This window comes from Lipomyces arxii (assembly GCF_038497795.1).
Source record: "Lipomyces arxii strain Phaff 12-163 unplaced genomic scaffold V1512scaffold_3, whole genome shotgun sequence".
NCBI lineage: Eukaryota > Fungi > Ascomycota > Lipomycetes > Lipomycetales > Lipomycetaceae > Lipomyces > Lipomyces arxii.
Genome location: NW_027117702.1, coordinates 1 through 13,472, shown reverse-complemented (window position 1 = coordinate 13,472; position 13,472 = coordinate 1). Strand labels below are relative to the sequence as shown.

General features: G+C 43.2%; 5 protein-coding genes across 5 annotated transcripts; 3 read left to right on the top strand and 2 right to left on the bottom strand.

The window, feature by feature from the left end:
- Positions 1–372: 372 nt before the first annotated feature.
- V1512DRAFT_234532 (oligomeric Golgi complex subunit 6) lies at positions 373–2,779 on the bottom strand. Its single transcript, XM_066914061.1, has 7 exons — positions 2,398–2,779; positions 2,028–2,350; positions 1,493–1,982; positions 1,302–1,438; positions 935–1,256; positions 720–881; positions 373–668 (listed from the first exon to the last, which is right to left on the bottom strand). Exons 1-7 carry the CDS (start codon positions 2,689–2,691, stop codon positions 390–392), a joined length of 2,007 nt encoding a protein of 668 aa, XP_066772835.1. The 5' UTR covers positions 2,692–2,779; the 3' UTR covers positions 373–389.
- An 894-nt stretch (positions 2,780–3,673) lies between these two features.
- Positions 3,674–5,483, top strand: V1512DRAFT_203502 (autophagy protein Apg9-domain-containing protein; the record flags this gene model as incomplete). Its single annotated transcript, XM_066913296.1, has 4 exons — positions 3,674–4,062; positions 4,111–4,608; positions 4,654–4,753; positions 4,800–5,483. The coding sequence occupies 4 exons, from the start codon at positions 3,674–3,676 to the stop codon at positions 5,481–5,483; spliced, it is 1,671 nt and encodes a 556-aa protein (XP_066772834.1).
- Positions 5,484–5,559: 76 nt separating this feature from the next.
- On the bottom strand, positions 5,560–6,860 carry V1512DRAFT_258743 (acyl-CoA N-acyltransferase). Its single transcript, XM_066915496.1, has 3 exons — positions 6,390–6,860; positions 6,244–6,336; positions 5,560–6,190 (listed from the first exon to the last, which is right to left on the bottom strand). Exons 1-3 carry the CDS (start codon positions 6,630–6,632, stop codon positions 5,597–5,599), a joined length of 930 nt encoding a protein of 309 aa, XP_066772833.1. The 5' UTR covers positions 6,633–6,860; the 3' UTR covers positions 5,560–5,596.
- A 381-nt stretch (positions 6,861–7,241) lies between these two features.
- Positions 7,242–8,773, top strand: V1512DRAFT_94833 (uncharacterized protein). The gene is made up of 2 exons (XM_066918565.1): positions 7,242–7,694; positions 7,742–8,773. Exons 1-2 carry the CDS (start codon positions 7,651–7,653, stop codon positions 8,514–8,516), a joined length of 819 nt encoding a protein of 272 aa, XP_066772832.1. The 5' UTR covers positions 7,242–7,650; the 3' UTR covers positions 8,517–8,773.
- A 53-nt stretch (positions 8,774–8,826) lies between these two features.
- On the top strand, positions 8,827–13,359 carry V1512DRAFT_258736 (P-loop containing nucleoside triphosphate hydrolase protein). The gene is made up of 17 exons (XM_066915495.1): positions 8,827–8,919; positions 8,972–9,028; positions 9,071–9,118; positions 9,166–9,335; positions 9,384–9,903; positions 9,954–10,181; positions 10,227–10,786; positions 10,835–11,104; positions 11,151–11,231; positions 11,278–11,392; positions 11,445–11,567; positions 11,621–11,779; positions 11,829–12,091; positions 12,144–12,246; positions 12,296–12,454; positions 12,503–12,651; positions 12,700–13,359. Exons 1-17 carry the CDS (start codon positions 8,845–8,847, stop codon positions 12,887–12,889), a joined length of 3,270 nt encoding a protein of 1,089 aa, XP_066772831.1. The 5' UTR covers positions 8,827–8,844; the 3' UTR covers positions 12,890–13,359.
- The last annotated feature ends 113 nt before the right edge of the window (positions 13,360–13,472 follow it).

The window sequence follows — 13,472 nt, the reverse complement described above, 5'->3', positions numbered from 1 at the left end:
CCAACGGCATCAGTCGACGACGATGGTGCCGAAGTACCCGCCGCTGAAATTTTGAGCCCTGTCCCGAGCACTCATAGGCCGCAGCGAACGCCTTGCAGTCTGCTGGTCAACTCGGATCGCGAATCACCCCCTTTGATTGGATTGTCGTCGCCGACGGCAAGAGACATGCTGCCGTTAAGATTTCCGACGTCTCCATCGCCCAGCAGTTCGCGAACAGTTTATTTAAAACGAAAGCTTGAGGAATAAAGTGACGTGGTTGTACATTTAAGTTATTGGCGTTTTGGATCAACTAAGGGTAAATTGCATGTACATGGAACGATACGAGTATTATATACTATTGTTACAGGAGAGGAGGCTACGCGGAAGGGAAAATCGACTATTTTAAGTAATCATTCTATCACTAGCAAAACTTTAACCTCTGCCAATGTACGCGGGAAGACCGACCGTGGAAACTCTATAGATGCCACAATTGCATTCTCAACCATTGAAAAGTCCTGAACAAACATCTTAGCAGCATGCTCAATGATAGTATTTCCAGTTCTGGGCGATGATAGTCTGTGCAGGAATGTTTGAGCGTCCATCAACGCCGACGGTAAAAAGTCGTCTAGGGCAATGGCCAATTGGGTAATCTTGTTCTCTTGAAACTGCTCTAGCGTTTGCAAAGGAACCTGCACAAAATTAGCACCATTAACTCGCCCCGTCTATTATCGGAAACATACATCGGCAGCTTTTTGGGTTAACGCATTCAACGCTGGTTTTAATGTTGAATAGTCCAAAAACATGTCATGAAGTATCTCCTCTAGTGCTGCTGTGTGCTTTGTAATGGTCCCATCAAGCTCGCCGAGTTTTGATCTTGTGAACGAAAACAGTTGGAGCACTGCCTACATTTTGTCAACAAAATCTGATTGTGTAAACTCAGAAGGACAAAACGTACCTTTGCTGCATCATAGCAGTTGACCAGAAATATGTGTTTTTCTGCAGGCGAGAGTGAACCTGCAGTCGACATCAGTCCGCAGCATTCTAAATATGGCTCTAACGCCTCTTCAATGATCTTGCCAAACTCCTCCTCGCGACTCTCTGGAGCAATAGCAAACGAAGTATCAAACGAAGTCATGAGAGCTTTCATTTCCGTCAACGAGTCATGTAGGAATTTGGGAGGCTGTAAATCCGTGGTAGTGGCAGGAAGATTTGCTTTTAGAGATTGTATCTGATCTTTTAGCGACCGATGGAATTGATTCATAGATGAGGTCTCTAGTCTAAATAAATTAGACTTTGATCGCACTATCAATGCATCAACTTACACTTTAAGAACATTCAAGAGCTGGGAGTTGTCACGTAGAAATCTTGAAAATATTGATCGATAAAAATCAATCAAAGTTGATATCCGGTACGCCAATGTAGAGCCTAAATCTCCCGAAATCGCTTGATCAACCCTGGTCTATTATTACACTGTTAGCTCGTCTTACTTCAGCATTTGCAACACTTAATCAACCTTTAAAGGCTTGCAAATAGATTGCAGATTCTTGTCCGTGAGCTCTCCAATAACGCGTTTCAAATCTAGTTGTTCTGTCCATGGTTCACTGGTCAATACTTCTTCAAGGTTAGGAGCAACGCCGTTGTCATCGGCTACAAAAATTAACTCAAGTGTCTCTTTCTCATTCACAGTTTCCGAATGTGTCCATGCTAGCATATCTCCAACGTATCTGAACGGATCGTAAGCAACGAGCTCAATCGGCTTAGCTCCTTCGGTAAGCGCTTCCAAAAACTCTCTGAGAACTATTTTTTGTCTAATTTCTGACAAGTTGTCCAGACAATTCTGTAACATTGTTGGCCGTTCTGCTAAAAAACCTAAAGCTCGTCTTATGTTCTTTCTGATACGCGGATCATCCACCGATAAATGCCTGATCTCACGCTGCACCCAATAAAAAAGCTTTTCAAACGCTGCGTCGATATTCTTGGACAGCTGATCCATAATTTCTACTCTATTTCTCGTCAGCAACGTTATCTAAGATGTATACTATACTTACCCAACAACTGGATTCTCACTAGCTAGCAAAGCCTGGCAGTCGGCAAAGATTTGTTTCGCATGCTTTGCAATATCGAAAAAGGCATCATCAATAGGTTCCGCGGATGACGTTAATGTCTCGACATCCGCGTCAGACAATACGTAATGTATTCGTACTGCATCTAGTAGTGCATGCTTTGTCCGAATCTCATCTTTCTGGGTAGATAGTAACTCTTCTTCTACAAACATATCTCTGGTCATATCTTGAGATGCAGTAATGCTATGGCTCAGTTCGTCCACTGTCGAGTTCATTCCAGCAATTGTCAGTCCAATTGTTTCCAGTTGCTATATAATGTTAACTAACACCTGCAAAATAAGTGTAGCATGCGAACCATAGCAATCTTTGAAAACTGTTCTAATACTTGACCATTAGCCTCAATGACTTCTGCTTCTACATTTGCCCTGAATTGCCGTCTTATCTCAGGAGTATTTTCCTGTATCCTCTCACCAAGCAATTGCAACGCATCCCGTATTCCCGAATCCAAATATGAAGTTGACAGAATCTCAGATAGTTTTAGTGACAGAACGTTTGATCTTGATACACTAGGGACTGAAGGCGATGCCGGTGACTTGTTAGCGTCTGCAGCGGCAAGATACGCGTCATCTGTGCTGGAAAATATACTCATTGCCTATAAATTTCCTAAAAGCCCGGTCAGTAGTTTAAATCACGGTCAATTGCGAGTAATTGTGATAATGAGCAAAATTGTCGTGTACTGGTTAAGTCGAACATACCGGGCGCCATTTACATTTGAGCCGCGCATCTTGTCCCACGCCATTTCTCTGACTTCGCAAACATCCCAAGGACATCGTGCGCTCAATGAGAAATCAGCAGTTCTAGTCTGGTCTGGTCAATTATTCTTTACGGTTACATCAGGTCGTATTTTTATGCTTAGCATTTAGCTCAAAGGCCTTTAAATATACTTTGAAATGGCAAACAGATTTGTGACACGATTTCTGGGACAAGGGTCGATCTATAAGACTCTTCAGCAAGAAGATGACAATTTTTACCGGGATCCAGATATAGAAGCTAATTTTGGCTCGCTAACGGGACTTGGAGTTTCAGGTCCAGAGTCATCACTGCGTTATTCTGCCGGAGAGTCTTCGTCTGCTGGTATGCCGTCTGCGTTTGGTGACTCCGCAGCAGAGATGCCTCCCAATGGTGAAGATGATGGTGATAACGAAATTTATCCACAAAGTTCTGAAGGTGTTAACAACATTTCGTCTAATGATGGAATAAAACAGGCTACTGCATCGTATAGGCCATTTTCTAATTATGCGGAGGAAGACTATCTAAATAGGCGAATCATCCCAGATGTCGAGCTCAATAGAAGTACAAACGACTTGGAAGGCGCCGACGAAGTTCCAGAGTCAATCATGTACGAACGACCAAGACCTACTGCGACTACGACTGCGATTGCGGCTTCAAGGCATCGTCGCGGAGGGGAGAACTGGCGCCCTTCTCCTGCAGAACTATCATTCCGGTTCTCAAAAAACTCGTGGTTCGGTCCTCCTGGGACGTCTTACCCTCGGCCGCCTGCACCTATTGACCTTCCACCACCACCATCGAATATTAAACCGCCTAACGGGATCAATCTCGAGTCGTCGTATATGCCGTCATATCCTCCTGGTCAGAGTGCGTTAGACTTACCGCCTCCACCATCTCGTTTGAATGAATCTCTTGAAGACAACTTTCGCAGACCTATTCAACAGCATGATCATAATTTTGAATATCAGATAAAGTACGGACTGAACGATCCGCGTGAGCGAGCTCTATGGAAGTGGGCAAATGTTGAGAATCTCGATATTTTTCTTCAAGAAGTTTATGAATACTACCTTGGTAATGGAGTCTACAGTATCACTCTTTCTAGAATGATAAATTTAGCGACACTGGCATTTGTGGTTGGATTTTCTCTCTATTTGAGTTCGTGTATCAATTATTCATTGATACGGTCTAGCACTAAACTGTCTGAAATCGAAGTTCCACAGTGCATAGCGAGGTTTGCTGGTGCTGCTCCTTTCATGCTCTTGTTTTAACGTATTTTTAGATTAGGTGGATTCTCGACCTTTTGTATTTGGGTTTTTAGCTTGGTGTGGTTTCTGAAGTTGGCACAATACGTTATTGATATTAAGCGCCTGGTTGACATTCGCGACTTTTTTTGGTATCTGCTTGACATTACTGATAATGAGCTTCAAACGATTTCATGGAAACAAGTTGCCATGCGCCTGATGGACCTGCGCGAGGAAAATGCTACGACTTCGGATGCCATCAGACGGGAATACCTTGGGTTTCAGTCGCGGCAGAGAATGGGTGAGCACGATATTGCAAATCGTATCATGCGGAAGGAAAATTATTTCATTGCAATGATGAATAAGGATGTTCTGGATCTGTCTATTCCAATACCGTTCTTAAGAAAGTCGCAGTGGCTTACCCGAAGTCTAGAATTAAACTTAAGTGTATGCGTGATGGACTTTGTGTTTAACGAGCAAGGTCAAGTGCGATCCACGTTTCTCAAAGATACACACAGAAAGGAACTGGCAGAAGCGTAAGCAGAACTTTAAACTACGGAATTAGTTATTGATTTATTTAGTTTAAGACGGCGCTTTATAATTGCTGGTGTGATAAACATTATATTTGCGCCTTTCATTTTTATGTATCTGTTCTTGCTGTATTTTTTCCGCTACTTCGATGTAAGACTCTAAGCTTCATTTCATGGGCAAGCTAACTGGAAAACAGGAATACCATAAAAACCCTAGTACAATTGGGTCAAGACAATATAGCAGAATGGCAGAGTGGAAATTCAGGGAGTATAATGAACTCTATCATATTTTTACTCGGCGACTTAACTTAAGTTACTATCCCGCTTCTCGATATGTCGATCAGTTTCCGAAAGAGAAGACCACCCAAGTGTTTCGCTTTATTGCATTTGTCGCTGGATCGTTCGCTGCGATCCTCGGTATCGCTTCTGTTATTGACCCCGACTTGTTTTTGGGATTTGAGATTTCAAAAGATCGGACTGTTCTGTTTTATATTGGAGTGTTCGGTACTATATTGGCTGTTGCTCGTGGCCTCATACAGGAAGAAACGTTGGTATTTGATCCAGAAGCTAATTTGCGATACGTGGCTGAGTTCACCCACTATTTGCCTCCAGAGTGGAATGGCAAGTTACATACCGATGAGGTCAAAAATGAATTCACAAAGTATTACAGCTTAAAGATTGTAATTTTGTTGCAAGAAACAGCTAGTATAATTCTAACACCGTTTGTGCTGTGGTTTTCACTCATAAATTCATGTGACAAGATTGTGGACTTTTTCAGAAACTGCTCGCTATACATAGATGGAATTGGCTATGTCTGCTGCTTTGCGGTATTTGATTTTAGCAAGAAGACGAAGATAAATAGCGGGCATCTACAGATGTGACTCGCGACAAATACTCATACGGTTGGCTTTTGATTGAGAGTATACTTAGTTTGTTTAGCAGTGACGGCGTTTGGGGTCCAGGAGTAAACCAGAACATGCTTAATTCTAAAAAATTATATTGTGATGTAATTAATATCTATCAAGCCTGGCGCATTGAGATTGATCTTCTTTTTAGCTGCCCAAGCTAAAACATTTCCCTTTGAAACAATATATTTTGATTCAGCCTTCGAATCGTCAACCTCCATTTCTTGTAAAGCGTTCATGCTTCGAAGCGCGTCCAAAATATCATCTTGCCTGATCCCGGTCTCGTCTGCAATGTCGTTGATTGAAACCTTGCCGTAGTGTTCGACCCGTGGGAGTGCTTTGGCAACAGCAGTGCACCAATACAAGATGTAGCTCTTACGACCATCCTCCGACAACGGTTTCTCTGGCGATCCTAGCTTACCTTCCAAAATTGACATGTGGTAAGAAAATTCAATCAAGAATTGGCCCAGACCTTGCCCTTGAAATGGAGGGAAAGTTAAGATGCACGCCAGATTGTTTTCGTCCCATGATAGCTTTTCTTTGGAGAAGTAGCCTACCGATTGCTCTTGCTTTGGTGAAATATGATGGATCAGCACGTAGAACTTGAACCGGTCGACTGCAAAGTATAGTGACTTGGTGTCAACAAAGAGTTTTGCAAACAACGATAAACATTGACAGTACACCTACCATTTATTTGTTAAAACAAGTTACAGAAGTATCAGAAGTTAAGTCGCACCTTATACTGCTCGCCATCTACCTCTCGTATAGAGAACTCATTGTATTGATACACTAGTTTTCCGGGGGTTGAAAATTGCCGTGAGCAGGAGCTCTATGAATCAATTGTTAGCGCATTTCCACTAAGCACCTAGCAACAATCTATACCGAATGCACCGACATATCTGAAGCAGCTGTAGCATATTTGAAACATCTGTTACAGACGTAGAGCTTGTCTAATGGTGATTTGGCGTATAATGTGCGGTCAGTATCTGAGAAATACGCTGGGCAGCCGTAGATGGCTTCAAACTCGAAGTCCTCGCCAAACACTACAGTGCCAATATTTCGAGATCCTGAAACTGCTAAATGTCTGGCTACTGTATTATTTGTGGAGAATCCGGTATCTCCCATTCTTTCAAAAGCGTCACACTTCCATCACACGGCACTGCTAATAATATTGACCAGGCTAACTCTTTCCTTCAGGCATATATTTGCGAGCGTTGAGTTACCCCTGAATGTGCAAGCGGTTGTGGTTACCCGGACTCTTGAAACGCTATTCAGAATCTTCGTACGCGACGTACTTTGCAACCCATTAAGCTGCCTATTTTAGTACATTGTTAAATTTACGTCAATTGATATATGAAATTTGAATAAGTTTCGGGCGTCTATTACGTACATTAGCGTCATAGCTTGTATCAGGCAATTCTACGGTGACATGCTCCGAAGGCAAGGTACATACATACTTTGTCTACTTCCAGTCTCACAGGTCACAAGTAGAGATATTCTTTTGGCATAAAACGTTCTGAGTCACATTCCGCTCACGTTCTCATCTGACAAAGCTCGTTTCAATATATGCTCCAGGTACAAGATTTGTGATCAGCAGAACGTAATGGTATCACGTGACATCGTTTGGTCTATCTCTGGTCAGAGGAGCCGATCAAATCACATAATTTTCAACTTTTCACGCGCAATCATTTTGACTGATTTAGAACGTGTGAGTGGGGTTTGCTCTAATCATTTTGTGGTTTGACAATTTCCAGTCACTCATTGCGCAATCTGTGAGGTTGACACGGCATTTGGCGGGGTTGCTCTTGATACCCAAATTTCATATCGAAACTTTGTTCAACATTTCCTGACCTGGTAACTTCTCAAATATTCCCATCGCATGCTGTAACCTTTCTGTCGTCATTTGCACATCATGTCTCTCTCGTTGAGACTACGCTGTACCAAATATTGGCCTTAAAGCCTCGAATCGATCTGGGTCACACTGCCCGCGTGTTTCCAGTCGAGCGCAAACTGCTGATCATTAGAATACCATAGAACACTTTCTGCAAATCTGACGCTGTTAAACACTGATGATCTACTGTTTGGCGATGTTTATATAAAGTCGGGAGATCTCCCTATTTTATTTCTCAATATCTAACTCAAAATGGCAAGCAAAATTAGAGAACTTAAGGACAAGCTTAGCGGCTCGTATGTTTTCCTGCGAAACGTTTTATGCTCATAACTAATTTTTGAAGGCGTGCTGATGATTCCTACGACGCAAGCCAGCAGCAGTCGTATGGTGACTCCACCTACGATTCGTCTGGCTTACAAGGCCAAGGCACTCGCACTCAAGGCACCCAAGGTGCACAAGGCTATGACTCTGCTCAATCGGGTCAAAGCTACGGATCTTCAGGTACTCGCGCAACTAGATCTGGTCAGGCTTACAACACTGACTCTTCTGGTGCTCGTGGCACTCGTCAAGCTGACGTACTTGGTGGCTCTCGCGCCGGTGCTGATCAATCTGACCCGCTGAGTGGAAGCGACTCGCAATTTGGCAATCAAGGGTATGCCGCTGGTGCCAACGACAACTTTAGATCGACGCAATCTGGTGATCTCTACGGTGGTAGCACCACGACAGATGAGTCAACCACTGGCGGTTTCCAACCCAGATCTGGTCAAACCCAGTCAGGAAGAGGTCAAACTCAGTCAGGTAGAAGTCAGACTCAATCTGGTCGTGGCAACGTGAATACTTCTGCCTACGACGATCTTGATACTACCAGCGGTCGCCAACAACCTGTCAGATCTGGGGTCAACAGTGACACGCTAGGTCAGGAGCAGTGGCGCAGTGGAGCTACCCAAGGTACCCATGGCTCATCGACTACCGGTGGTGCAGCTGGATCCTATGATTCGAACGACAGTTCCTACGGACAAACTGGCGATCAATATGGTTCCGGTCGCCAGACGGACGTTTACGGTGAAGAGAGACAGGGTGAGAGCTTGTTCGACAAAGCTAAGAACATGATGAAGTAAATGGGAGATGGGGATTTTGACTGAAGGGACTATTGCTTACTCGGCTGTGACTGGAAAAACAAATGGAATTTAAATCAAAACAGAATCTGGTGAAGATTTGTATGTGACTTAACAAATCCATCTCGGCAAATACAACTATGCATGTCTGTAGGGACAGCTGTAAATTTAGTGCAACCGGTCTACAATTCATTTTTTGCAGCACGTATACGTAACCCTATTTTGCGAGTTATTGCACGTGACTTGCACTTGCGCGCAATGCGTGCGGCGCTGCAATGTCGCGACGCGTCGTTCTGCGTAATCCTACGCCTCCCAGAAGTAATCAACGATCATGGCTCGCTCTAAACGCCCAGCTGATAACCTGAACCAGCAATCAAATGATGAAAGTGCTGATTTTGAGGAAAATGTGAGCTACGTTGTGAGCTTGTGTTCGGTCGTAATGGTTTAATCAATAGTAGTCTTCAGTGGCACGCAAACGCGCGAGAGCAACACCAGAAAGCGACGATATTGTAGATGTAAGTTATTTTGTGAATAAATAAGATATATGTTCATATTAGGTTGCCAATAATGGAATCATCAAATCCGTGGAACTCGTGAATTTCATGGTACGTGTGGACGCGTCGCGTGTCTGCTTCTTGTCTGATTATTTTAGTGTCACAAATATTTAAAACTCGATTTTGGTCCTAAGATCAACTTTGTCATTGGTCATAATGGAAGTGGTAAAAGTGCTATTTTGACTGGAGTCACGGTCTGTCTTGGTGCCAAAGCTGCGGCCACTCAACGTGCGTCTAGTTTGAGGAGTTTGATCAAAGAAGGATGCAAGTAAGTTTATATGTTGATTGAAATATTTTTATGTTGACAATTCTTTAGCTCGGCGGCAGTTGTTGTTGTACTTAAAAACGAAGGTGAAGATGCTTATAGGCATGATAAGTATGGAGATGAGATTCGCGTTGAACGCGTGTTGCAAATTAGTGGCACATCCATGTATAGAATCAAATCTAAAACTGGCGTTCTGGTTTCAAAAGATAAAGAAGAGTTGACAAGCATGATGGATCATTTCGGTTTAATGGTCGACAATCCCATGACCATTTTGTCGCAAGATACGGCTCGTTCGTTTTTGAGCAGTTCTACTCCGGAAGAAAAGTACACGTTGTTTATGAAGGGAATCAGACTTGATAGTCTTAAGCAAGATTACGATATGGTCCGTTTGTGCCTGGAGAAAACTAGTTTTACGCTGAAGGCTCAGAGCAAGATGATTGACGAGCTACAAGAGCGGCGAGACGAGGCTGATAAACTCTATCAGCAGAGTCAGAGCAATCGTGTAGTAAAGGATCGCTTGACTGCACTTCAGGCGCAGTATGCATGGTCTAGCTATGCAGACAAAGAGAGGGTATGTTTCAATGGAGATTCTGATTCAGTTTATGCTTACAGGTTTAAAAGGAGTTAGAACATGCAGAACTTGCTGTGCAGGCGAAGCAGAAAGAAGCGATCATGGCCGAAGATCAAATCCGACAGTTGATTGAGCAGTATGAGATTGCTAAAGTAGATTTTGCTGAAAAGAGTGACCAGTTCAACGATGCTGAGCGTAGCATTGAACCGCTGAGTGAAGAAGCAAACCAGATACGGCAAGAAATGAAAGAAGTCAAGATGAAGTTGAAGGATGCCCTGGTAGGTTAACGACTAAACTGATTTATTTAGTATTGACATCGATAGAACGAAGAGAAAGAAACAGCTCAGACGATCAATGTGTTGAAAGAGAAGATAAAGCACACAGAGCGAAACATGGAAGTGGAGCGACAGCGGCTTTCCGAGCTAGATGGCGGCAGACGCGCTCATCTTGAAACTCAGCTCAACAATGCCAATGACCGGCTGCAGCAGCAGCGGTCGGACCTTAGCACGGCCAGAGCAGATTCGGTTAAAGTTCGAGAAGATGAGAAAGCATTTGAGCAAACATTGGCAGAGAGTAGAGCTGCAGCTAGGAGAAAGCATGCTGAGTTACAGAAAGTTTCTGAATACGTCAGACGAGCCGAAGAATCTCAAAAAGAGTACATGAGTGTGTTTGGAAAAAGTATCGAGTACATTCTTAGAGATATTAACGCTGAGCAAAATTTCCGATCCAAGCCTATTGGTCCTTTAGGCATGTATATACATGTTAAGCGACCCGAGTGGGTCAGCTTGCTCGAATCGGGTTTGGGCAAGAATTTGGAGAATTTTGTTGTTTCATGCATTGAGGACCAGCGACTGCTAAACAGAATTCTGAAGAAATACAGCTCGTAAGTAGTTGCTAATTATACTTACGGGCAATTCTGACTGGTGTGTAGACGGGCCGGTATCACTGTTCGCAAGAATGAAACGTTTGACTATAGTTCTTTTTTGCCAGACAGTCAATTTGTCACTGCGTTGTCAGTGCTAGAGTTCAACAACGAGATGGCGAAGTACGCGATGATTGATATTTCGCATATTGAGCGTATCATTTTGATTGAGGATCGAAAGGAAGCGGATGAAGTGATGTATCGTAACCCGCGCAATGTTTCAGTATGTTATGCAAAGAAGGCAGGTCACAGATTTGACGGTTTCAGAATTATGCAAAAGTAGGTGTTATTATATGCTATTATGCAAGTCTAACAAAGGGAATAGGCGAGGAGCTTCTAGTTCACAGCCGCAAGCAGGCAGACGAGATAGTCCAAGAATGCGAGTAGATAACACTGCTCGAATGCAGTAAGTACAGAATCTCTTTATGCTTGTTGTAGTACTGACCTTGCAGACAACTTAAGGAGGATAAAGCTTCTGTAATGGCAGAATTTGAGCAGCTAGAACAGGGGTACCATCAGTTGGAGCTCAAGTCAAACGATTTTAGGCGACGAAAACAGTCTCTGGAAGTAAGCAAGCCAATTGTTATACACTAGAGTGGAGAAGCTGACGAGCGCATAGACTAAGATTGCTAATTTGCAAGCCGATATTCAACAGACAGAGACCGAAATTGACCATATTAACGAGCAACTTGTCGCATCTGATGACAACAGTAGAATTACCATTTTGGAAAGCAATAAAAACGTATGCTTACTTCTATTGAAAACTGTGATTTCAATGACTAACAAGCTTTCTAGGACTTATTGGAAGACCTTAAAATGCACGAAGATATCAGATATTCTTCCATCATTGCAGAAAAAGATAATTGTCGGATGGAGCTCGCTGAGGTGACAGCTCGACTTGAGGAGAAGAAGCAGCAACGGGACAATGTTGAGAAGCAGCTCGAACAATTGAAAGTATGTATTGGATTATGTGCTCACGCTTTCAACTGCTTAACTTTTTTAGAATGCGAGAAATGAAGCTGCTGGAAATTGCGTAGAGCAGCAAAATCAGCTTGAGTATCGACGAACGCAGTTGGCTCAGCGCAAACAGGCTATTGTTGCGACCGAAAATGAAGTCAAGGGTATCCAGGAAGCACTTGCAGATATCCGCGGTATCTGTGAAGATATCTCGAGAACGCGCCCCAATATTGAAGCAGGGAAAACCACAAACATGTTAAAAAATGAAATGGACCTCACTATGCGACAGTATGAGAGTGCGTCAAGAGAGTAAGTTGCTAAAAACTTTTTTCTGTGCAGTAGGTACTGACAAAAGTGGCAGGCTTCCTTACTCGCTTGAAGAGATCATCCACAGATACAATACTGCCTGTGCAGCGGTTGACAACGCGTTGGCTGAGTTGAACAAGATTAAAGCCGTTAACGATGTATGCAAGATCAATGCGCGGTTGAGTGATAAGTCTAACCAACATGCAGAGTTTGAGAAATACGTACGCCGAGCGGCAAAAACGATTTTTTCAATTTCGAAACAGAATCTGTGCGACTGCAAAGCATGTGTTCAGACACACGCTTGATGAGCGTGGATTCCGCGGACGAATTTATATTCATCACGGTAACCGCACGCTTCATATCGAGGTACGTCTCTGAGCCAGATGATACATATTGGTATTGACACCTTTATAGGTCACGCCCGCCGATGGTGCAGAAAGAGAAGGCGGTAAAGGAAGAAATGTTACAACCCTTTCGGGAGGCGAGAAGTCCTACACCCAGATTTGTCTACTCATGGCCCTATGGGACGCCATGAACACCCCAGTACGTGGTCTCGATGAATTGTAAGTTAAATGGTACAAGAATAGTTTAGCAGAACTGACTCCGAGTAGTGATGTTTTTATGGACGCTGTCAATAGAAAAATCAGTCTAAGTATGATGGTTGGCCAGGCGAAACAGAATGCGGCCACGCAAACCATTTTCATCACGCCTCAAGAAATGACGAACCAGTTTGGAGATGACGTAAAGATCATCAGAATGCGTGATCCCGAACGTGCGCAAGTGCCCCAATCTGCAACTTAGTTGCCCATAATTTTAATAAAGTCAACGCATCAAGATTGAATGTAGCCGTAGTTGCGGCACTGTTAGCCAGGACTAGAGCTTATATAAATTACGACTGTGTCTGTGAGCTGGTTCTACAGCGAAATTTTTAAAATTAGTCAAACAGTCTATACTAGCTTCACTGCATTATATACTTGTGATATTAGTGTTCTAAACGATGTTCACTTCGGCTCACGCATCAAATCCAACAATACATCAATGCAAATGCTGCTGCTCCGTACAAAAAACGTCCGTATTCAGGGGTTGGGCAGAAACCGACACGTCTGGCCTCCCTAAGACTTTAGCCATAATCACAATCGTAGACAGTTGCAATTACCTTTTTTTTTGGAACGCCGTGATTCAGTGTCCCAACCCTAGCCGTGAAGCGTACTACTCCAAAAATTTAAGAGTATATTTTAGCTTCTACAGCATTCAGTATGATGTTCAGTAATGAATCTATTTAAACTATCCGTCCCACTCAGCAGTCAAAACAGTTCCGTAACTTTCAAACCCAGCTCTCCAACAGAAATAAGAAAATCAAATTATTCAAAGAGTTCTTCACTGT